Below are 26,476 nucleotides of genomic sequence, written 5' to 3'. Positions count from 1 at the left end.
TCCATCCATCCATCCATTATGTTTACCCATTTCTCCACACAGAAATGCTCCCCGGCCGAGGTTCGAGCCCAGAACCTTCTTGCTGGCGACAGCGCTAACCACTGCACCGCTGTGCCGCCCGCAACCAAAGTTAATGCAGCATGCTGTGTTTTTATCATCAAACAACATTAATCCTCTTAATTATACCGTAACTATTTCACGTACTGCGCCTGTAGCAGGAGGAGAACGCATTTTGTTTTCCAAATTAAAAGACCGCAGGGGTAGACGGGGATGTGTCTACACATGGGTGTTTTATTTTGAAAAATGACCGAATTCTCTTTGTTTTTCTCTGACTGACTTCCTGCCCGGCCGGTCTGCTGTTCAACATGTCTCGGCATCCGTCAAAAATCAACTCGCTGCCTATCTTTAGCGCGGCGACCCACTTTCTGATACGCACCGCGGCGCAACCTTTGGGATACGAAGCATTGACTTTAATGACGGCGAACCGGCGCCGGTGGAACTGGTGGAAAATGGGCTTCAAGGCCCCCCCTCCCCCCCGAACTAATCTCAGAGCTTGTTATTTCAGGGTGAGAAAGATACAATACAGTTTTTTGTGTCACTGTCACCTACGTTTGGAAATAAATCTACTTTACAAGACATGTACCACGTAGTATTATTGCCACGTTTTGCGAATCCACTTGTTACAATGGCATGAAGCTTGTAGTTGGTCAGACTTTGTCGAACATAGTTAAAAACATGTGAAGTGTGGCCTCTGTCTCTCTGCTCTACACGGGAGGAGAAAGCTTTGATATTCTGTACTGCCCCCCCCCCCCCCACACACACACACACACACACACACACACAGACACACACACCCTCCCTCTGCCAGCCAAGGTCGCTGGCATGGATGAGTAGCACCACAAGCCCCAGCCGTCACACTCTACTTCCTTTTTGTCCTCGGCGACAATCAGCTCTCAGCCTTTTTTTTTTCCCACCACTATTTTCCAATTCTTTTTCCCCGTTCCTTTTCTTTCAGTCTCCGTGCTCCAATCACTCCCTCTGCTTTTGATTCTTTCACTTTCACTCTCTCTTCGTGTCTCTTTTCCATCACGCGGGTATTACAGTTCTAGAAATCCAGACAGGAAAAAAAAGGCATCGGCCCTCACCGCCACGGAAAACCCGCCACGATTCCAACGCTGACCTCGATTCTCAGCTTGCTTCTTACACTTTCTTGTGCTCTTTTTTTTTTTTTTTTTTTGTTGTTGCCCGAGACGAACTTCAAAGAGCTGCAGGAAAGGCGGGGGACCGGTCGTCTGGTGAACATCTGAGGACATCTAGAAAACGCTCGAGCATCAACTCACGCCTGAAAGTGTGCCAGAGCATGTTGCATGACTGAGAATCAGCCGAGGGAAATGCATGATGGGATTTTACTGCTGGAGTCGGTCCCACTTTTCACACCTAACTGGGCTGAGTGCGTCACAGCGGCGGTTGTCAAAACTGGAGGTCATGAGAGGCTTTTAGGGGAAAATAAGGTCATTAATTTTTTTTTTTTTTTTTTTTTAAATATATTGATACCTTTATATCCTGAATTTCTGCACCTTCAGTTCTTTCTTAGGATTAGAAATGTAGCACAGCCTGAAGAGTGAAATCTGTGTGGTGTGGAAAGTTCACCTCTCTGCTTATTTTCTGTTGGATCCCTCTCAGCTACTCCTACTTGCCACTCACACAAGGTGACAAGTAGGAGTTTGTTTGTTCGGAGGCTGGTGTGAGCCAAAAAAGGTTGTTTTGGTCTGAATTTCAAAAATAGATTTTGAAATTTGTGATGATAATTTTTTTTTATAATAGCTGTCCTCAATGACAGAATAAATGATAGAAACGGATTCACCTCTTTTTCTCACTAAATATGATGCTTTTAGTTGATGTTCTTATTTAGTTTGTTTCATATGTCCCTGAAACAACACGCTGTCACCAACACAACGCCTTGCACTGCTTTCAGGTTGTCCATCCATCCGTCTGTCCATGTGAACGTCCCATTCTTGTGAACGTGATATCTCTGGGTGCCTTGAACAAACGTCTTCAAATTTGGCACAAAGGTTCACTTGGATGATTAGACTTTAAGGGTTAAAGGTCAAGTTCCCTGTGATCTCTTGTTTGTCCCATTTACGTGAATAGATCAGGAAGGCCTTGAGGGAATTTTTATTACATCTGACACTTGGACTCCAGGATGAACTGAGTACATTTTGGGGGTCAAAGTTCACTGTGATTTCAGTAAGAACTTTTGTGGAGTATTGTTATTTTTTTTACTCAAAAAGTCAAAGTTTGATGCTTTTTCACAGAACTTAATTTCACCACTTTTCCAGTGTGAACACGCTAACGATTCACAACCTCCTTGGAGGGAACCTTGGCATGTCAAATTGTAAATTACTCTAAATATATTTGGGGAAAAAATGCAAACTGCATGTTTTTGAAACATAATGACAAACTCTGAACAAACAAAGTTTTTCTTTTGCATAAGTGAGGAAAAAACAAGGCGAGAAAGGTGTCCCAAACCCAGAGAGCACAATGAGAACTGAGGGCTGATAATGCAGCTATTCATGCTTTTGATTAAGCTTAAAAGTAATAACACAAAGCAATCGTATCCCTAACAGGATTCAGCAAATTCATGAGATTAATGTGGTCCCCCCTTTATGAGCGGATAGGAAAGGTTTCATTTCATAGTATCGCATCATTTCAATGGGAGGTTTTATGGAGCTGAAGAAAGAGAGAGACGCTGCAATTATTCAGCCGGCTCTGATTCACCGTGAATCAATTCGACAGTATTTTATTAGCGACTGTCTTTTTACTTCCAGGTGGTGAATAAGTCAGGAGTTTGCAGCCCACTTTGTGACGAAGACTTCAAACATATTTTGATGCTCGTGTGTTCAGTGCGTTTTTATTCATCTCTTCTCGGAGTTTTGTTTCGAAACCAGGTTGGCTTTGAAGAGAAGTTTTTTTTTGTTTTTTTTTAACTCAGTCTCACTGAATGTATAAAATACCTGAATGTAAAATAACAGCTGATCTGAAGGGAAAGATACCGTATGATCCCATTTTGATTTTGTCCAATTTAAAATTTCTTCTGTGAAAGTCTGCTAACCAGACAGGAGGACATTAAAGCCTTGAAAAGGAACGTGGGTTACCAGTTTCTGAAGATGCAGATGGCTCAGGATGTTGGCATGAGCAGTCACATATATCATTTGAGGTACTTTCATTCTGTACACTTCAGTCGTATGAAAAAAAAATGGTTTTACTTTGTTTGGTAAAAGAACCTTGGACTAAGTCTGAGTTTTTGATGGAAAACTCAAAAGGAAAAATCTGTCATGAAAAGAGGTTTGCAACCGTTTAATTTTGGTTATGTCATTTCCAAGGAGAAGATAGAAATAGAAATGCTCAAATTAAAAGAATTTAGCTGCAAAGGAAATAATAATAAAAAAAAAAGATGTCAGTTGTTGGAGTTGTTCACACTTGTCTATGTAAAGTCAGAAAGTGCTTCTCAGTCCTACTCTGTATGTACGCGCTGCCTTCACTCCTGCATGGCCACTCATGCTGTGAAGGTCTGAATTGCATTTTCATATTTCGGATGCTTTAAAAAGCCTCCAAAGCTCCAGAAATCCGATCTGCGGGTGACGACGCGGAGGTCGGCGTGATCTCATGTTTGAGTAATGGCGCCGGTTGTCATTGAAATCAGATTCCCCCCTACTCCCCTCGCATGTGATCGATGAGTGTGCTCAGAGAGTGGCAGGGGAGGATGAGGCCGGGGCGATTATGAACAGGGAAACCCGTGAATCCATCGGGCTAATTTGCAGACGAAGGCTCTCCGGGGCCATCAGGAGGATTGAATCATAGTTCCTGATATTAGCATGGAGGCGGCAGGCTGAAATTGGAGCTAAAAGCATAACTGGAAGGGCGAGAGGGAAGCGGAGCCTCGGGTCTTAGGGATCAACGTGTGAGCATAATGCCGACAATACATACCCGAGGAGGATCCCGGCCAGCTTAGTTCCCATGTGCTTTTCACGGTAATGCCTATTTCAGTGGGTGACGGCAGCTTTGCGGTGGCTCACGAAGAAGAAGAAGCTCGAGGCTTCGAAGGACGACTTTCCTTCAAAGGTCACGCCGCAATTTGAGGTTCGATTTCGACTCCTGTTTACTTTGGCTTCAGCATTTCAGAATGAATTTGATATTATCCTCGAGTAACTCATCAAAAGTCGCCGTCTTATTAAAATCTTTGCGACAGAGATTGGCTTTTTTCACGGTGCCCCAGTTCCTTGCGAAGAAACTGAACAAGTTGGCTAATAACAAAAATAAATAGTTGTTGACCCACTTGAAGAACTTCCAAGTCTGCACCACTGAAATACCTCACCCTCTAAACCTCCACAGCTTTTATTTTTCTCCCTCCTCTTTCAACAGCTCGGTGAGATTTGAACGCTGGAGGCTTTGATTCTTAACTGCTCGGTTTTCAGCTTCCTGTGGTGTTTTTTTTTTTTTTAAACGTGTATTTGAAATGAACATCAAGACATGTTTCGCTTTAGTTTCAGCCTTTAGATGTAGCACTCTTTCAGGCAGATGGGAACGTCGTCACGGCAGCGATTGGCTCACTGATTTACTTATTTTTTAAGACGATGGCTCCGGAAATGGTGTAAAGTGAAAGAAGATGCTGTTGTTCATAACGTCAAAGAGTCTCTCAGCTGAATAGCTAATGGGGGGGGATTTTTATTGCAGAGGTGAGGAGGGAGGTGCATTAGCATCTTTAACCATGTGGGAAATACTATTATGGAAAATGCAAATGAAGGATTGATGGATTCTCCTAAACGCAACCTCTAGTTGCCAGATTTAACAAAGACCTTTCTCCTTTAGGAGTCATGCAATATTCTCGCATATCTTCCTATCATGAACAAAAGAAATGACACGGTTACATTCCAGCTGGATTGATTACGAATCATTATATGCGTTGGTAAGTTTTCCACATGAGCTGCAGGGACGTAAGAGAAATTTACAATCCATTGTATTAAGTACAGGAGGATGAGTTCAATTAATAATAATATTAATAATAATAAATGTTCAAAGTGCTTTACAGCTAGACAATGACATGCAGTGTTTCACATAAAATCTAGATATGAAGGAACATTTGAAAATATAGAAAATAAATAAAATGCATAGAATTAAACATGAGAAATTGAGTTAAAATAAAAAATAAAGCAACATGCAATTACATATACGTCATATTTATTTGCATACCGAGCAGTAACAGGAGGAGATGAAGGAATCTGTTAGTTCGTTAACCTGTTAATTGGCTCTGGTATGAATTCCGATGTGTCAGAAGTCACATGTTGTAAAGTGTATGAATAGGATGTGAAAATAAAGTGAAGATTTTCAGGTAAATGTGTGATAAAGTACGTCACAAAAGAAACAATAATGGATGCTTTCAGGACCTGTTTGAGACTGACTCATCCTGTAATTTGTCATACTTAATCTCTGTCCTGACTTGTGAAAAGGTGAGCTCATTTCAAAATATGGAAACTGCTGTAACATCATGTTCCAGTCTTTCCTATTCAAATATTCAAATTTTTAAGCATCTGAAAAGTGAAAGACTAAATGCAACATTTAAATATGCAAACAAACACTAGCTTTCTTTGAATATCTGATTGATTTATTATTGTAAATATGTTTTATTTTATTTATCACTTGTACTTTGATCCCCACAGAAAGCAATTATCGGAAGCAATTATTCGGCTCCACTAAAAGTTTTTTTTATTTGTTCGGACGATTTCTTTTGTCACATCTGACACAGACATGAGTGCTTTCAAGTCTCCTACCTGGCAGAACAAAGCAAAAAGCAGCCACACAATGAGCCAGGGATAATTAGGTCTCGAATAATTTGTGAGAATGAACTAACATGAGCTCAGTGATTGGATTGATTGATATGCAGTTATAACAAAGCTTCAGAGAAATAACCCTAATTGCTTTCCGTAGAATTCCCATATAAAAACATATTTTCTCAGGTAATGTAGAAATACAGATTTTGTCTCTTTCATAGCAAAGCAAAAAATAGCTTCATTGAATGAACAGTTTATTGAAATGTGATTGTAGTCTAAAGTCCTCTGTTTGTTCCGACCTTCAAATACGACCGGCGGAAGTGTTTCTTAAATTAACGCCCCTGGCTACGTTTAGGCTACGTTAAAGTTATGCGAACTTCTGTCGTCATGGCAACAGTAAACGGGAAGCAAACATCGTCTCGCTGTTTTATGTAAACGTCCACCGAACCCACGTCCTCCCAACATGCTAAAAAAAAATCGTCGTCTGAACTGCGTCACTTCTCCGAGGCCAGTAAAGCGTTATTATTCATACGACCACTAGAGGGTGCTTAACTTTAAATTGTAGCTGTGGGTCAGAATAACCTGCTCGCATCAAAAGACCCATAGGGTTGTTTTTTGAAAGAGGACACTCTACTTTTTTTTTTTTAGTTTGGTCTGATTTTAGTTCTTTGCAATGGAGAGTAAACAAGAAGAACCTGTTACAGATGAAGGAAACTCTCAGTGAGAATCATAGAAGTTTGTGAAACTCGAAAATTTGCGGCATGAACCTCAAACATACATGTCACGGCTGAGAGGTACGTAAAAACAGTATTTGTTTTCTTATGATTTAGATTTAACAGCAGGGCTTGAAACTCGATGCCAATCCTTGTTGCATTTCAAGTATTCCAGGTGCCAGCGTCGCTGTTGTTGTCGACAGCTGCTGTTTGTTTTCGCACATGGAGCACATGAACAGGTGCAACTTTTGGGTTCACTTCACCTCCCAATTATTGCCGGAAAATATACACAGAATAATCAAAGTCTCGAAGGCACGGCAGTGGAGGGACGGGAAACAAACAATGAACATTATCACTGCGAAAAAAAATTGAAGATCGCAACATTTCTTTCCTGCATCACATCAACTGCAGAATGAAACCATTTACACACAAATTGATTTGGATGTAATGTAGAGCAAGATGAGACTGAAGTATATTCTGTTTCTCCAGACCGATGGCAGGTGAATTACTTCCGGGGTTATTCACCATCATTGATCGCTAGCTTGATGCGGCCCATTGAACTGTCGAAACAAGAAGCACACGAGTTGAAGTCTGAGGGGAAGTGACAGGTGAAAGGAAGCAGGTCCCATCATCATATTTGATCTACTTTTCTTCACTAAAATGTACTCGTAGTCTGACCAGAGAGAGAAAAGAAATGTATTCTGAAGTCTCTCACAGATGGGTTTCATGACCTGTCTGGCTTTTTATATTTAGATCCTTTAATGCAAACCTACAACGATGAGAAATCCAGGCATTGCTTCAACAACAACAACAAAAAGATTATGCCTTTAAAGTACCGTCTGATACCTTATTGATCCCCATAGTATTTTGGACACATCAGCGGTGCCACGACAGAGGCTGAAACCTTTGAACTGATAATGTAACCTCAGCACAGTAATGCAGTTTGATTAATCGAATGTGCTAAATATCATGTGTACATGAATAGCCTGGTGTTTCCAGACCTAAATTCACATCTTGAATAGGTCTGGCAAACGCCTCATTGGGGATTATTTCCAGTCGTTGCATCTTAACGGACCTCAGGTTGATTTTTAAAGCATCTCGAGCTGGTTTTAACCGATCCGCATTGACCACCACATCATGTATGTCGTGCGCTGGAAATTAAGACGCTGTAAACAACAGAGAGCCTCCCTCGAAAGTTGATGAAAGTTTATGAAGCACCACACACCTGGTTAAACAGTTGACATCATTAACACGTCTTTATATATATATATATATACATGCTACTCTGAAATAATTTTTTTATTTAGCATGTGAGGATTTTTCATCCTAACGTTCCAACTTCAATTCAACTTTTGAGTCTATTTTGAATTTTTTTTTCATCTTTATTTTGTGTTTTTGCTCAGCAGTGTGTTTGTTGCTGCGTCACCTCCATGACTCATCACCGCAGTGATTCCAGAGTAATTGCTAATGAACTTGTGCGATTGCTCTCTGTGATCTCTGGCACGTGACCCCCCCCCCAACCTCCACTTTCCCCCGAGCTGTTTGAAGGCGCCCCAACGCGGGTCATGCTCATTCGAAGCGACACGAGAAGCTATCAGACCTTAACGTTCAGACAGAGCCGGTTATCCTAATAACCCCGGAACAAGATGGTGAAAGTGACAGCTAAAGTGATATTACCTCACTGAGATCAGAGTAGACATGATTACTTTACTTTTTTGTCTCGCTGTTTCTATGTAACAGATATGATTTATGATTTAATATCATTCTTTAAGGCTTCCTGGGGATGCGTCTCTTTCTCAATCGGATATAGTTCGTGGATGACAGTCGAGATCATACGCTCGTTTTTTATTTTCAAATCTACTGCGCATTTTGATTTACGTGTTTATTTTCATGCTCACTTTATCAAGCAGAATGTGCACAGTTTACTGAGATAAACAGAGATCCAAAAGTAAAAGCTCCTTGTGGTGACCTGCATGTGTGTGTGTGTGTGTGTGTGTGTGTGTGTGTGTGTGTGTGTGTGTGTGTGTGTGTGTGTGTGTGTGTGTGTGTGTGTGTGTGTGTGGATGGATGCCTCGCCCTTGGTGCCAACCTCAGTGGTGATAAATGCGCTCTGTCCCTGCTCGCTCGTCGCCAAGGCCAGAGTCTGTGAGGCTGTCTTTCAACGATAATGGTTGTGAGCGGGTGATAAAGCACAGGAGTGATGTACCTCAAGCCTCCAATGTGCCCCAGAGATTTCCTGAGATATTCTGTGGATGGGGTGAGGGTGTGGGGACACACACACACACACACACACACACACACACACACACACACACACACACACACACCTCATGTCTCATGTCTTGCTTCTAGATCATGAAATATTGTTATGCGTTCATGTTCAGCTGCCGTGGTCATATATTTTCACTTCCTCTGCTACTGAGCTTTTTACTTCCTGGTTGCACTTTGTCTTTGCAGTTTCTGTGCTCGTGTGTTTTTCCCGCTTCTTCTGATCACTCTCACCTGTTTCCACTTTGCTGTCTCCTTCTTCTGCTTCTCCGCCTGTTTGCACTTCACCGTCAGCCTCCTTTGTTTAAACTCTTCCTGTTCTTTACTCTTGTCAGCGACCACAAAATGGACGGCGTCTAGAAGCCACAGGGGCTAACAATTTAGCAAGCTAACCGGGGAGGTAACGTAAGGCAGGAAATACAAAAACAAAAACATTTGAACACAGCATATTTGCGACAGATGCATTTTTACCTTTTCAGTATCTGGGTAGAATGTTTGAGATGCACTTCCTGTGATCCTCTTGGATGGATTAAATGTTCCTTTTATTGTCGTGTTGAGATAACGTGATATAATACGAAGTGCTTATAAGTACGGATGCAACGACAGAGATCCTCCAAGCAAACTCGGTGTATATAGTGTTTACTCCAAGTTTAACATTGAACTCCATCTTAAAAGGGAATTTTCTATTAACCCAAACAGACGTTTTGAAAAATATGAAGTACCGATCAAAGCAAAAAAAAAAAAAAAAATGAGCAACACATAGTGAAATACACACTCCACACTGGCCTTGTAGCCCTGAATGTTTTTTTAATTTCAAGTCTGTTTATTATTCTGCATCACCTTCGTAGAAGTATATGCAAGGCCGCTTAGAGTGCGCTCTCTCAGCCACATGAATATACAAGGAATGAAAAGGAAGGAGCTCAGCATCTCGCTCGAGCACACAGATTTAACTTGGCACCATTTCACTATAAAATAACCTTTTCCTCAGTCAGCCTGTCACTCACAACAATACAGAAGCAATCTCCCGTACCGAACACGGTTTTCTCCTCTTCTGTTACCCAGAGTGCTGTTAAAACTCTCCGAGGACGGCTGTGTTCCACAAACCGGACGGGTCTCGCTGATGGAGTCAACAGTCAGGACGAGCACAGACAGCTCCGTGTGAAAAGTGACTCAGTGGTGCTTTCACAAACGATCTCTTCAAGGTCTGACATTGATACGACTCTGTGTAGGAGTTTCAAAAACACAGCCTTGGTTCTTTTAAAGCAATCACGATGCTAAAGTGACTTCTGCGTGACCTTTGAGAAGTTGGCAAGATGCTTTTGTCACTTTTGTAAACACCTACACTGATAACTCGATTGGTTCTTTTCCCTCGGCAACTGTTTTCATCCAGTCGAAGCAATTTCAAAAGCCATAAACCGCACGAGGTGATTATCAAATGTTTTCACACAATAACAGGAAAAAAACTGGACCATCCTTGATCCTCTGCTAGTAAATGTAACCGCTTCATCTTCACATCACATAAGTCTTCGTCATGGACAAAATAGGGCTATTTTCTGACCCACTGATGCAAACTAACTCCTTTATGTCACGGCGAAGAAGACGGGTGTAAAATGACAAGTGTCGTGATCACCCCAAATCACATGACCTATTGTGTTCACGCCACCATGTCAGCTGTCACTGTTCACAATCACTTCAAAGTGACTGAACATTGCATCGAAACATTTAATCGATTAAACTTTACTGACGCTAAAATGCTCCCAAGGTGCTTTGCATGAATCCTGAAACGGCCAGAACAGGCAATCAAATTTAAAAGGTAAAAATTCCACATACCTATATTATTAACTTATGATGTAGTTGGGGCTAAAATTGAATTATTTACACATCCAACAGACACAGGCTGTCAGTAGCATCCATGTAAAGCCCAATATCTAGCTTTTAATTGGCTGCTACTTTCTCAATTTTATTCATCTATGGAAAAACAGGTCATTTTGTAGAGCTTTATGTATATATGTATGTATGGGCACCAGTTATACCTGCTAAATGAGCACACTAAAAAAGAGAAGAACATTTTCAGTGTGCTCTCTCCATACTGAGCCAGACTCAGTTCCCTTGGTGGTTTTTCCACTGGGTTTTGGGACCACCTCCCCGCCCACCCCGGGGCAGGAGGCTGATGGAAGCCGGTCCACACGGCTGGTGTGGGCCGTGGGGGTTGAGGCGGGGACCTGCCGGTCGGCAGCCGTGGGACTGGTGAGGACTGGTGACAGATGGGAGGGCAGGAACACAGAGTCCTTGAGTCTGCTCCCGCTGTTTCCTCTCTCTTACACTACCGCTTTTTTTTTTCTTTTTTCTGCATTATCTCCCGTTGGCTCGCTTGTTCTCACTGTTGCCTTTTTATGACATTTTTCTCCCTCTAAATGTGTTTCTTCTTCCCTTCTTATTGTCAAATGTTTCTTTATCTCTCAGTTTCCCCTTCTGTCGCTTCCTTTTAACTTTTCACTGGTATGGACTTTTTCAACCTCTGTTCTCTCTCTTAAATACACCTTGTTCTCTTTTATTCTCCAGTGCTCCTTTTCATCGTCGATCGTTCTGTGAACCACTCTTTGGTTCTTTTATTTGTCCTTGTCACCGATTTCCTTTTATTTTGACACTTTTTTTTTTCCCTCCCTGATGCAGTGTGATGTTTTCTCATCACATTTTTTAATTAGCTGTCGTAGAAATAATATTTTTTTTTATGCCATACAGTGATACTTTTTTCTGTTTTCATTTTTAGCTCTCTGGTCCTATTTTGCTTTCCTTTTTTTCTTTTTTTGCTGTCCTTCTTCAGAAGCCTTTGGGCTACACAGGGGACACTTCTCATGTGGTGTCAACCAATCCATCAGCACGAAACATACAAGTCACACACACACACACACACACACACACACACACACACACACACACACACACACACACACACACACACACACACACACACACACACACACACACACACACATTCATGAAATGCTCTTGGAGCCCAAATGCACCCAGAGGACACGCACTCGAGCTTACTTTAAACACAGAAATAAGTGCACCAACACAGAGCACACACACACCTCAAACACATAGAGGGAATTCAGACCTGTACATTTCATTCTCATTCTGCAGAACCACACACACACACACACACACACACACACACACACACACACACACACACACACACACACACACAGTACCACTCACACTTCCACACTCTCTCTTCATGTTTTCACGCGCCCTCTAACTCTAAGACTGTTTTTTATATAACAGTCTAATTCACCTCTTGACCCGACCATCCGTGACTTCCAAACTTCTCTCCTTTTCAATTTCTGCTCGTCATCCTACGAAGCCTTTTTCCTTTTCAAAATTAGCCTCCAGGCTTTCAGCTGACCTAAAAAGTCCCTCTAAAGATGTAATGAGTGAGTTAGCACGCACAGCTCGCTCTCCACATTTATGGCAGTGATGTATTATACTGTAGTATGGTATATTGCAGTGACTTGAAACATGCTTTTACAAACCCAAGCGGCATATCTCTATAAAAATGGAAATTACCATCCGCCAGGTAATTGGTCAGATTGGTCCAGACTGAAACAAGTATTATAAGGATTGGTTTGAAATTTGGAGCAGACATTCATGGTACCTAGAGCATGGACTCTGACTTTTCATCTGGCAAGAAGTGGGAAAAAAACACCTTTAACAGGAATAAAACTCCCTTTTAACAGGAAAAGACCTCCAACAGAACCAGGCTCAGATATGGACGGTCATCTGACCTGTTTTCTAGAGGGGTGATCGGAGATGACTGATGGGAACTTCAGTGAAGGCAGAGATCATTGGGCCAATTAGGTGACGATAATATTGTGAAAATATTTATCTGCAGGGGTCTTTTCCTGCCATTTAAAACAAAATAAATTACCATCTACATCTCTGAAACACTAGAGTTCTGGAGAGGAATGAGTTATTCTTTGTCTTTTAATTAGGTACTTCTAATTAAGTACCTTAAAGCATGTTTCAGTGTTTTCCTAACCATAGCCGAGGCTCTCAATTCTGACTCTGGAGCTTTCTCACTGCGCTGCTCCCAGACTCCACAGCTGGCAGCTTCTGATGACACCAAGGCTTTTGGGACCGACAACTGTCTCCGACTTTTTCACAGTAACTTTGTCACAATCAGGCGAGCTAATTAGCCGTGAGCATCAAGATTATTCATGCGAACATTTGGGAGAGGCTGGCGTAGAAAAGCAGCAACATATGGAGAGACGAGACGGATCAATAACCAAGAGATAAAAATACATCAGTAGTAGACAGATAACATATCTGTCTGATATTTCAGCCCATGTAAACTGAAAAAGACCCAATTTGGCCAAAACTTGTGAGCTAGAATGGTCCAGCCCACTGGAGTGTAGACATACTGTTATGAACAGAAAATTAAGGAGCAATTTTAATGAAAGTACGATGGTGCTCTCTAATCTAAGGTAAGAATAGTTCACGTTGAACGAAGGTAGGAAGATATATCTAATAAAGGTGAAGCTCAAACAATGTAACACTGTGTGCCGTGCTGTATTTTAATTTGTAGCTGCCGACTCCAAAGTTGAACAAGTTTTAATTGAGAAAGTTTTCTCCGTTCGGCTCGGCCACAGGAGAATATATTATCCCTGAAGTGATGAAGTATGGTCGCCCTCAGTTTCTGTGAAGATTGCCACTAATACAGTATTTGGGAAATCCCCTCAAGCTGTAAACAGAGAGAAAGTTTACAGTCCTATTCAGCAGTTTTACTTTATCCCGGGGCACAGAAAAAAATCTTTAAGATGCATTTTTATGAGTGTTACCGCGAGATAGTAACCAAACTCTTTATGGATGCATAGAAATATGTTATTAATAATGAAACATCAGACTTCTTTGGAGCCTGCAAGGAAAGGATTCGATAGCCTCCAGAATATGGAGATCATAGAGAGAACAGCAGAGAGAAAACAGAGATAGTGTCTGACTCCTTGATAATTATTGTTGTCTTTAACAAAACAATGAATTCTTAAACGTTATTTGCTGGTCTCAGTTATTATCACACTTTGAATATGAACTGAATCTGAGGCCACCGCTTTTAATTGAAGTCAACAAACACCTAAAGATTAAAACAGGGTTTATATTTATATATTATTCATGTTTTATTTATCAAGTGTAGCTGACTTGTTTTCCCTTTTGCTTAACGGTACTTTAGGTACACTAAAGTTCATGCATTGTTTATAAGTCATAGAAATAGACTGTACCAATTGGCTGCCAAAGATGGACAGGTGATTGATGAGTCTCTAAACCCTCCATAGACCTCATCTCTGAGAGAGACAGAACTCTGTGCTGGCAAACTTTCAGGAAGTTTGTGTGGAGGAGGGCCTGAGAAAGTTTTAAACTTCATATTTGGTCACTGTCCTACTTATAATATGACTGCAGTACCTTGAATTCATAAAAATACAAACAGCAAGTCTAAAGTAACAATTATACTTTTGTGTTGAACAATCCCTCCTTCCAAAAAAGAAAAAGAAAACCAGTGAACACTGACGATCAATAACTTTAGGATATTGTGTAATGCACTTAATAATAAGAAAACAAGTACAGCTGGTGATGACAAGCACATGTTTAAATCATGTTTTATCTTGAGGTCATGACTTTATATATCTAATTAATTGAATTAATGTTAAGTGACTGACTACATCTTATTTTCACTGGATGGACTCCACGTCGACGGCCACAAAATGCAAATCACTTTACCGTATATCTTACGCTGACATGAGAAAGTCCCGAGATTAATGAAGGTGATACATTCTTGGCATGACAACATGTTATGTGTCGTGTAACAAGTCACTTAAAACACATTAATTAACAGTCACCCTGTCAACATGGCAATCTAGAACTGCTGCCAAGAACCTCAAGTTCACCACTGTATCATCAATTTCACTGCTCAACCAGATGGCTGTGTCGTTAAGTTTTTTTCCCCTCCAGAGAGCCTTGCGAGGCTCAACATTGCAGCCGAGCACTGACCGACCGGGGCGGAGACAGAGGCTCTAATAAGGAAAGGACAGTTTCCTGGACTGAGGGCAGGGTGAGAGCTAGGTGTATTTCACATGTGCCCGCTGTGGTCCGGGAGGTCCAGTTCTCATTAAAATCAATTTCTTCCCTGCGAGTTGGAACGGAACAGAGAGTCACGGGTTCAGCCTTCGTCGGGCCGCTGGCTTGTTTCCAGCCACTGAGCTGGAAGCGAAGAGCTAATACCCCTGCCGTGAGAACACACAGGCGGAGCCCCGTGGAAAGGCAATGTGCAGAAGCACTGCAGTAGCGGCTCGGCATGCAGGCTGACACTCAAGATTGGGCTGTGCGATATCCTAGATTGAACTTTGACTTTTTCAAGTTGTTACCACTTATATTATAATGACAGGTTTTGTTTTTAAGGGTTTTACTTAACCGGTAAAAGTACCAATGTTCTCTGTCTTGGTGTGAGTGTATCTGTGTGTCTCGCTATGAACGCGGGTAAACAAAAATGACGTGTCGATAAAGCATCCATGACTGAATAACGGCAGTAAGACAGCTTGCGTTTTGAAGTTACATTTTCCAGGATAGACTTCCACTTTGACAGCGTTGATGATGTGCACACACAAGCAGATATTTTTCATGGTGGTTTTTTGGACATTCAGTGCAAATGTTTAAATATTCCTTCTCTCTCCATCTGTGTGTGGTTACTACAGTACAGTTCATGTTACGTTCAGACTCCCTACATAAAAGGTTCTCAGACTGGAACTTAATATTGAATTATACAATAATTCCTAGGGGGCACCGAGATAGGACAAAACACATCATCCATGCAAAATTGATGCCTGTAGCACGCACCAGATGCTCCACACAGACACAAGTAGTAGTCGAGACAGAGTGGTCTGTCAGCACCTGCTACAGCTTTGCCAACGCCAGCGGGCCTTTTAATAAGCATTAGTTAAGAGATAGCGTCATTAAAATGACTATTTGGCATCTTTCTAGTCTCTCTTTTACTCGTCCTTAAAAATACAGAATCCAAAGGCTTCACCGGTGACATGTAAACGTCGTCGACGTTTACATTCAAGATAGGAATCGATGCGGTGAAGTGAGAGAATATTTAATCGGCAATCATCGGCATCAAAAGTGAGCAGATAAGGAACACAACACAACCTTCAGCTATAAGAAACATGGAATATTATCTTTTTACCACACGCTTCATCTCTTGTTTCGCATATCTGACGCGCAGACACGAGATGAGATGAGCAGTAGAAGGAGCCCCAGTGTCGGTTTGTTATGGTCCTTCAGAGCGGCGCTACGTGCCTTTTGTTCTCAGAGTCTTAACCCTCGATCCAAGTGGACACTTGACACGAGGATGTAAATTCCTGCTTGAGACAGCAAAGACCAAAGAGAGTAGAACAAAGGCAATCAGGAGAATTGCTAATAATTTATTGTAGCGTCTTTTATCTCCCGGCTCTTGTTCGTGGCGCTCACCTCTTGTTCTCTCTGTTGTCAGACCCTTTTGTCTTTGGTTCAGTGGAGGGCACTTTGTCCTGCTCGTTCACAGGGCCTGAGAGAGGACTCAAAACACAAACCGATATCTCTTGAGTTATCCAAATCTTAGATGTACCACTGAGCAACAGGCCAAAATGCTGGGATCCATTAGGACAAAATTACTCGTGATTAGCCAGACTTATATATTAAAAGGTCTGACGTTTGTTTCATCTAACACTTTTCTCTCCCTCTCTGTCACCATCAACAACAGGGGCCACCAAAGACATGGGCAAGATGCTCGGTGGAGAGGAGGAGAAAGACCCTGATGCTGCGAAAAAAGAGGAGGAAAGACAAGAAGCGCTGAGGCAACAGGAAGAGGAGAGGAAGGCCAAATATGCAAAAATGGAGGCAGAGAGAGAAAACCTCCGACAGGGCATCAGGGATAAGGTAAAAAAAATAAAATAAAATAAATACTTCAGTACTTCCAACTCTAATAGAGCTGCACAAGGTAATATTTAGAGGATTGCTCCTTTGTTTCTTACCTACAAAACCACTGTACAGCATCACTGGGTGAAATGGACGACTCAGCATTGTGTAATACAAATATTGATCTTATACTACGAAGTTGTATAGCAGCTAATATATTTCAACCCAGTTTCACAGCAAAGCGTGAAATGGACACGCCACTCCACTAAGGCAAAATGTGAGATAGCCACGCTTGGCGATGTTTAGGCGTGTCTATGACACGCTTTGTAGGTGTGAAACTTACACGCACATAAATGTAACATGAAAAAGGATCATGTGACCGTGGTGCCGCAACAGAGGTCCTGAGACCAGGTACAAGGGACATTTTTAATAACAGACTGCCATGCTGGATGATGGGGTTCGAATCCAGGAGCTGAAACGATTGTTCTTTAATTTTGTATTTTTTTTAATGCTAACCATGTGGTTATTTCCTAGCCCCAACCATGTGTTTTTGCTCATGGTTTTGTTTTCCTTTAAGTCACGGTCGAAAGCAGGTTTCATTTTCCTAGAAATCGCTACCAGCCAAAGCGTGTAATAGACACGCGCATCCACTACAGCAAAACGTGTAAATGTTCAAGTGTAACTGTTCCATTAGTTTTCCTACAAAATATTGTAGGAACAGAGTTGTATTGCCAAAAACATCTGCCGGCTGCAAATCAGGTCAATGAGAGCAAAGTGGTGAAGTTACAGGACATAAAATCAAACCAATGAGCTGGAGGATGCTAAGCTGTTTCTCTACAGCTGAGAGAAACTGCAAAGTTGATGAACACTCTCTAAGGGCCATCGCCCACGTTTTCTAAACATTGTCTTTCACCCATTGTTAATATAAATACATAATTTAGTGCAGCTTCAAATAAAGAAAAGACTATGCTGGCATGGCATGGAAGCATTGCACTGAAACAATTACTGCTGAAAACATTAATGCAAGAAGCATTATGTTCCACCCAAAACTAATTAGCCAGGGAGACAGGGTTGCTTCTTTCAGAAAAAAAAAAAAAAAGCTGCCTTACATTAGTCTATTTGCTGCAGTCTGGTCCAGGTCATAAAATGAGATTACTAGACGCACAGATCGCTAAAAATATTCTCAGCACGAGTCTAATTTCCAGTTTCACAGGGATTTTATTTTTTTGTCTTACTGACCCCCCTTTTTTTCTTTTTTTTTCACAAAGACTACCTTGTCTTTGATAAATTCATGTTCAATATTTAATTAATCAGTAATTAAATTTTAAATGATAGTATTAAAGTGTCTGCAGCTGGCAGTGAAATATTCCCCTTCAGACTGCTAATAACACACTGAATATTTGACTTGAGTGCTCTTTGAGGGCTTTCGGGCTGACTTTAAAACTTTTCCATGTGTAGCCCTTGTAAAACTATCTGTGGAGTTTGGGGATCAGCTCTGAACTCCACTGAGTGGCCGTGACTTTTTTTCTTTTGAAACAATTGTGGAAGAAGAAAGAAGAGGGGAGAGAGAGCACGATATGACAGCATATCTCCGGGAAGTGTTTGATTATAGCGAGTGGAGAGGGGCTGACTAAGCGTGACTGTCTTCACTTCAACTGATGCAAGCCTTTGTTACTGTGGAACAAGAGCAAGAGAGAGAGAGAGAGAGAGAGGCTGAGTGATACAGATTGCAAGAGACTGAGACGGAGCAGCATGAAGGGAAGGCAGAGAGCAAACAATGGGAATAGAGGGAGATCCAGAAGAGATATCCATCAACCGGTCGCATCAGTGTGTTTTTCGGTCATAAAACCAGGAAGAAAGGTTTCTCAGAAAAAAATACTTTTGATTCTCAAATGTTTTTGGGAAGAAGTGGTTTCAACCATCAAGCCAGTCAGGATGCTTCGTTACATCTGCCCTACCCAAAGTTTTTCTTTTTCAAAGAACCACATTCTAGTGGTAAACATCACGTTAATATTAAAAACATAGCAGCTAATGCAATGCAGCTGCAGATGAATGCAATTTCTTATAGTGGCATGAAAGTCAAACAATAACCCCTTGAAATACCTTCATTATTAAAGCTGCCTGTGAAGAACTGTGCTAAAATTTTGACTTGTTAAATAATGCAACTGCATATGTTTCGCAAAATTTGAGAGGCATGCAGGATTGCAGCTACGATTTAAGGACCCTGATGATCAGGGCTGTAGTTCGATTAGAGCGCATCTGTGATGCACACACATGGCTCAGTTGTGGCTCCTGTTCCTACTAGTTGACATAGTCAATAATGTATACTTCCATCGCCTTCATTTAATGAAGTCATCCATAATGTAATCACACTATTTTCAATGGTTGTTTGTGATTAATAATCCAGTGTTATTTTCCAATTTCAGTTTTTTCAGATGTTTACTGTATAAAAAAATTGAATATAACAAAACTATAACACAAAGACGAACATGGGAATTGTACGAAAGGAAAAAGTGCAAGGCACTCAATATATATTGTCTCTTTTATTGGTATCTGTATATTCATGTCTTCTTTTTTTGTTCTCGTTATCCTTCTACACATGTTGTACTTTGTATACCAGCCTCTTGTTTAAGTGTTGGAAATTATCAGGTGCCTGCAATCATCCTGATTTTACTAAAGGGGCAGTTTGTGTGCTGAGATTTAAACTCCAAAGAAGACTATTTGTGCTGCTGCACAAGAGTTGTAACCCAGTTTTGTTTTAACATGTAAAAACTCCTTGTTTTTGGAATTTCTACATGAAATCTGAATAAAGGTGGGGTTTTTTGTTTAGTTTTTTTTGCCAGAAGAGTGCCTTGGACTTTTTTACCTTCTTTTTTGTGTTCCCTACCAAAGAGCACCTTCATCACACTCAGGACCTTTTCCTTTTTAAAAACATGGGAAATGGTTGAACTGGTCTAATGGTATTTTAGTGCTGAAGATAAAGATCAATCCAAGTTAGATATAATCTCTCCTCCCTGTCTTCTAATGACATTTTTATTCTCTGATGCTCTTTGTTCGATTGCCCAACATCGACCGAGTGAAACAGTTTTTTTTTTTTTTTTTTTACAATATCTGATTTGACATTGATGGCTGTCACGGTATGTTTAAGGGAAAATATCTGTGTGATAAGGATCAGAGAGTGGCATGTTATTGGCTGACTGGGTATAAAGAAGTTAGCAGAGAAGAATCCGAACGGGCCTTGTTGGCTGCAGACCAAATCTTTTGAATCCTCTGTTGAGTGAAATGTTGGACCAGAATTACAGTAAAACTGAGTTTTAATCCCACAGTCAGCCCCGACCAGCTACTGATCTTTGTCAGTGTGCAAAGTCTTTTATAAACATTCAGCTCTTTAATGTGTATTTATTTCCAAGACGGTCTTTTCATTTCTCAGTTGTTGTCAAGTCTTTAGGCTGTCACTCAAACCTCAGAGACTTTCTTTGGAGGCATTTCTAAGAAAAATATCACATATAGGCAAAAAGGATGGTTTAGTGATGGCAGCATATATTATTGAGCTAGATTTGTACTTTAATAAATGGCAAACATCTGTACCGTGGAAAAAATGACGTGTTTTTGCAACAGACATTAACTACCGTTCCCTCCACAGCAAGACTCGTCTAAGCTTGTGTCTTTACAGTGGAAATGGACACTACTGGTCCTCCTTTAAGATATTTACTGCTCCACGATCACATTAACTCGTGCCTGGGAAAGCAGCAAAGAGGTCACGGAGGAGTGAGGCTCATTTTCCATATCTGTGCCTCTCGATCAACCGCCACTCAGCCTGCATGGTGACCTTCCTGTACTCCACAACCTTTTCCTTGCAGTCCAGCTGTATTGATTTTGCACAAACTTGGATTGCAAATGCACAAAATATACTTTAATGAGCACAAATGTACAGACTGGATGCCAAAATAGAATACAAGTTCCTGGTTTCAGAACTGAAACTAATCCAATCAGCTCGCCATCTGTTTGGATTCATCAAGGCTTCAGGTTCAATTACAAATGTAGTGTTTGAACTGACATGCTGCATTAGTAGTAAATTGTTTTAGGCTGTCCAGATTTGTTTGTTTCATTTTGTAGTCATTGTGCATTGTGAGGTTTTTTGGGTTTTTTTTGGCACACCAACAGTAAAAATACTAAATTACTTCCTGTTATTGCAATAATGGAGCATTTCTGTTAACTGAGAGTTGAGGTGCCAGCTGAGTGATATCATCAATCAATGAAGAGCAATTTGCCTTCACATAATAACGTCATACTAAACTGATTTAGTATCATTTCTTTACTGAAGAGAGGAGCATTTCAGTGAAGGTGCAGGTGAAACAGATTTCACAGCTGATGTTGTTCTCTCTCATGTTTTTAAAAAGCAATTTTGTGCTCTGCCCTAAACGCACTCTTGATTTAATAGAAGTCTGGTGAGGCTCAAGGTTTGTGAGCTAATTGTTGTCCAGGACACCTGCTGAGTGCCTCTGTAATTGCTCCATAAAATTTTAGAATTAGAGCCAGCAGCCGTTAAAGCTTCCATTTACAGCCACAAACAGACAAAACAACCTCAATTTCTTTTTAGTTTTAACTCTACATTTAACTGCAGAAATCCATTTTAACTGCTGTTCTTACAGGACCCAAAATATTACACTATACACTGCACTTAATGTATGAAGCTAATACAAACAAATGAATACTTCTGAATTACTTTGCAAGAGTGGTATCTGTTTTCAAACCAAATTACCAAAAATTTTAGAAATGTGATACAAAATGTGTGATGTAAAACTTTCCTGTTGGTCGGTCCCCTGGCGTTATTATACTACTACTGTATATGTCTGCTCACTAGTCCTTGTACATAGGAATGGGTACAACTGCAGTGGATCAATAGAGCACTTCAAAATAAAAAAATAATAGAAGAAAGTGAGCAAAGGCCCTTCTCGTCTCTAGTGGTGTGTTGGCCTTTTGGAATACTGAAACAAATCCCAGTGGGCCATTAAAAGAATCCATTAAGTTTTTTTCCGGCTGTGTGCCTGTCATTCAGGGTGCACAAGAGCATGTTGTGGGTCACCTTCGTCCAGCAGATACATGCAGCTCTGAATTTCTTTCCCAGTAAATTTTGTATTTTTTAAAATGGCCTACACTTTCTTCTGCAACAACCACAGACAGTAAAACTTGGGTCATAATAAGTTTGATAAGTTGCACACAACAAATGGGGTTGATTTTTGATGTTGGCAGTTTTTTGCAAAAGTACATTTACTCCTGACCATCTATTTTTAGATCCAACAAAAATATGAGACAAAACTCAGCACCGAGCTTGGAGAAAACACCCTGTCTGAAGACGGCTTTATATGTTTGTTTGTTTTCATTCTTCTTTCCTGTGCAGTATGGCATCAAGAAGAAGGAAGAGAAGGAAGCCGAGGCAGCGGCTGCTATGGAGCAGGCCTCCGAGGGCAGCCTCACCCGCCCGAAAAAGGCGGTTCCCACTGGCTGCGGCGACGAGGAGGAAGAGGAGAGCATCGTGGATACGGTCATGAAATTCATCCCGACACCACTCATGGATATGTTCAATAAAAAGTAACAGTGTTTTGGGTGAAACGTGATTAACTTCTTACAACGCTCATCTAATCAATGCTGTACCACCCTGGCCCACCCCAACCCGCAATCACACCTCTCTTCACCTCCCTCCCACCCCGCCAACCCAACTTTTAAGTGTCGTGGAATTGCGCAACGTGCCATGATTTTGTCCTCGAGTTAAACCATCGGGTCTCAGACAGTGATTCGTACTTTTGAACTTCTCAAAACAGAGCATCTTCTTTGATAACCGGTTATTATAATCGTATTTCTAAAAAAGTATGCAACACCTAGATCTAATGTCTTTACTTCAAGGCAAACTGATGCCATGTTTTCAAAATGTCCAGCACTTAGAAAAAGACCTGATATCACCCATCATCCACCCTTTTTGTTTGTAAATAGCCTCGGTTATATAAAAAACAAAGAGAACTATATACGAATGAAATATGACATATAACAAGATGACTAAGAGTATAAGCCATATTTTTAACTTTGAAGAAATTATCCAAATCATATCAAAATCTGAAATTTTCCTCTTATGTTCTTACTAATATTTGATACATAGTGTATATAAAAAAAAAAGCATTTTTATTGGTTCTCCGTTGTGAGGATTCACCCCATAAAAACTGTCCCTTATGTTCCCATTGATTTTACTGTGAATGTGTAATGTGAGCTCCGGTAAAGTCTAAGCAGCATCTGTAAACCCACAAAGGGAAGGAATTAATTTGAAATGAGACTTTTTTGTTGTTGTTTGTTTACTTTTTTTTTTTTTTTTTTTTAAGCATGCAGTAAATTGGTGTGAAGTGAAGTACATAAATGGATGCCATTTCATTTGTTATGATGAAGCAAAATACATTGATATTTGAGGCAATAACTGGTTTTCCAATTTTATTTAATTGACATCCACCATGTACAGTAAGCGATAATTGACTTTGTGTCTAAAATGTTCTTCCATGGGGAAGACTATAGAGCTTCTCCATACATAAAGTTTGTCTGAAAGCAGTAACATAAAAATTCTAAAAATTCACTGGCTATACATGTTTGTGGTTTAAAAATTCAGTTGGATGTCCCGTGGCAGGTGTCGCTTACTCTGCTTTCGCAATAGGACGTGTAAAAGTTTGACCAGGCTAGTTAATTTTTTAGTTGTGTTAACATTTTCATGATTTTTTTGTAAGAAAAAAAATAAGTAAGAAATCCATTTCGCAAACACAACTATGTTGTGAACACATTATATGTGAACAGACAGTGACAATAGTGCAATATATTGTTCGAAATGAAGTTGTCCTGTGTCCGTTGGTTTTACTGATGGGAGTGTAGTCCCAAATCAGCAATAACAGACAATCTTCATTGTTGTGTGTTTAAAAGTTACTCCTTAATGTGTTTAGTCGTGTGTTGAAGACGCAGACGTGTCTACATGCTGTAGTAACGGTGACGCCTTTATAGGTCATGCATATTTAATTAAAAACAGAGAAAAGAGGGGAGGTGGGACGATTCGTTTCATGTCTTGAAAAATGTTAAGTCACAGAGCAACGAACACAACCAGGACTCGTGGCCAAAATTGCAAACCGAAAGGCAAATTGCACCGGAGGTTTTTACAAGTAGATGTTTACAAATCATGCAAAGAAATTTGCGGAAAAAAACGAGAAACTTAAAGCCCACGATCGTACAAAAGAAAAAAAAACATTTGCCGACTCTGCAGAGTCTACTCTTTCTTGCAGGTAAATGTGTAAAGGCACAAATTTAGAGACAAGAATGAACTCTAGTTTCTCTCCATATGCCTTGTTTTTTATTTCCCTTTCATTCCACAGTGTCTTGTTAAACATTCCAGATATTTCAGACATTCCACCAGACTTTTTTCTGGAAACACGCTGAATATTTACAGTAGGCCGCAGTAAATGCCTTTTTATTAAACAAGTACATCACAACAATATAACCTGAAAATTGTTGCTAGAGCGAATATAATGTATTGACTTGATGCATTCAAGAGCTATTATAGCTGCCATGTATAGAAAGAAAAGAAAAAAAAAAAACCCACATGATGTTTTGAGGGAAATCTTAAATGTGCGGCTAGCAGTGATCAGTTAAATCTTGTGATACATTTTGTTGAAAAATGTTTTTGTGATCCTCTTGCACACAGTAGCTGTAGGTGTAATTAAGGGGTTTTAAAAAACACCTATTTAGCCACATTGTCAACAGTTTTTACATACAGAGCAGTGTATTCCTGTGGCATAGACGAGGGAAATTAGCTTTCCACTGTGCATTGTGAGCTCGATAATATATATATATATATATATATATATAGATATATATACATACATATAAATAAATATATATGTATATTTATATATTCTTTATATATATATATATATATATATATACATAACATAAAAAAGGCACAGTGTGGTGAGGTCACCTGTAGAGCACATGTATTGACCTTCCTGTGATTTTACTTGTCAACTGCCTTTGCCAGCCTCTGTTCGCAGATAGTTGGCAACCGTTAGCTGTTAGGCATTTTGGAATCATACATCACGCATCACGCACTCCCATTCCCATTATCAGAGCAATTATTCAATCAAACCAAAGAATAGTGCTGGTAGTAGTAAACAAGAGGTTTCATTCTTATTTAGTTGCTGCATATCTTTATTTATTTGTAAATTCTCAGGTATTCTACCTTTAAGTTTTACCAGATTAACCATAACTAGCCTTCTCTTCGTGCAAAATTAGCCTTCTCTGCTAACGAATTTAACGATTTCCTTGCCAGGGGCCTAGCGAGCCTTCAGCAACTTTTATTTATGAATGACATATCTCTTGTTTGGCCCAAGAATATTCTAGAAAAAAAAGCTACAACGACTGCCCCTGAAAAGGACTCCCGTCGACAACACCTTAGCAGATATCGTTAGCGCGTTCAGGCAAATCAGTGAGTCTTTTTCCAAACTGGTGTGCTCTGAAATCAGATCACCCATCGCATCTCAACCCACTGACATCATCACACCCCGTCATAAACGCATTGATCATCATTTTGTAAATTGATTGCGCTCCAAATGGCTTCTAGACCACTGCCCGAACAAACTGCCCGAGTCATGCGTAATCAATATTTTGTCGTCTGGTAGACGCCGTGTCAGAAACCCCACTGCAGTTAGAAGTCACTCATTAGTGCCGCTCATTCAGCCATTAATAGGATTATAAAAAAAACTGCCTGAAAAGAAACATGGCACTTGAATAAATACTCCTTCGATGTGACTTGACTGTAACTGTCTGACGTTTTCTCTCTCCTTGCATCTGTCTTCCTCTGTTCTGTATGTTTTGAGAAGATGCTTACACTGGTGCAGTATTTTTTCTTTTTTCTTTTTCTTTCGTGTCTGTAGCCAGTCCTGTTTCTGTCTTCTGGTGGTTTGGTATTTTGAGAAAAAAAAAACAAAAAAAAAACATGTTCATTTGGTGCATTTTTTTCGTACTGCAAAAATCTTCACCCTCCTTCTCTTTCTCTCTCTCTCCCTATTTGTTGACAAAAATGTATGCATGCTTATGGTGTGCGATGTAGGCAAGGTTGTTGATATAATCGTTTCGTGTCCTCTGTGTTTCAAAGCTCCACCTGTTAGCCTCACTGCATGCCATTTTAGACGAATATTTCAGTCTGTAACTTTCCTGCAAAAATGGAATCACCGCACACTGAGAATAAAGTGATTTCATATAATTTTTCATCGTCTTGTGTTTCTGCATTCAAACTAATTCTGCAAGCAGTCCGTTGGCTACTGCTACCTCTGTGTAAAATTTAAAAAAAAAAATTAAAAAAAAAAATATGTAGAAGCAGTGGTAGAGACATGTAGTGTATTTCTGGTTTGGGAGGCAGGATCATCCCTGATTTGTGAGACTGAGACGTGACCTGCAGTCATGGATCATATCCCATTGCATGGCATTCGTAAAAGGAAGTATGTGCAAAAGACCTTCGATGTATATCACATGTTACTGTTTCTGTCAGTCAATCCTGTTTTTCATCTCGACATGACTGTTGTGCTTTTTTTTTTTTTTTTTTTTTTACATTATATTATTCTTATTTTTTTCTCAGAAGGAATTTCAACATCTATTCAATAAAAGCGAAAAGGGCTGTAAACAGAATGCACTGTGTCGTTC

The 26,476-nt window shown here is 40.3% G+C and overlaps 1 protein-coding gene across 4 annotated transcripts in view; it reads left to right on the top strand.

Moving 5' to 3' along the window:
- Window positions 1-26,039, top strand: part of LOC138626372 (complexin-1-like) — a 51,789-nt gene extending 25,750 nt beyond the window's left edge. For all 4 annotated transcript variants that reach the window (XM_069707969.1, XM_069707970.1, XM_069707971.1 and 1 more), the window contains exons 3-4: window positions 16,602-16,777; window positions 22,158-26,039. In XM_069707969.1, the coding sequence (XP_069564070.1) occupies window positions 16,602-16,777; window positions 22,158-22,352 (371 nt within the window). In that variant the 3' untranslated portion in view covers window positions 22,353-26,039. The remainder of the gene's footprint in view (window positions 1-16,601; window positions 16,778-22,157) is intronic.
- Window positions 26,040-26,476: the final 437 nt, after the last annotated feature.

This window comes from Brachyistius frenatus, unplaced genomic scaffold, assembly GCF_029030835.1.
Source record: "Brachyistius frenatus isolate BFR_SWC_R1_liver_20210118 unplaced genomic scaffold, ASM2903083v1 Contig_73, whole genome shotgun sequence".
Classification (NCBI taxonomy): domain Eukaryota; kingdom Metazoa; phylum Chordata; class Actinopteri; family Embiotocidae; genus Brachyistius; species Brachyistius frenatus.
This window is presented reverse-complemented; position numbering and strand designations above follow the sequence as displayed.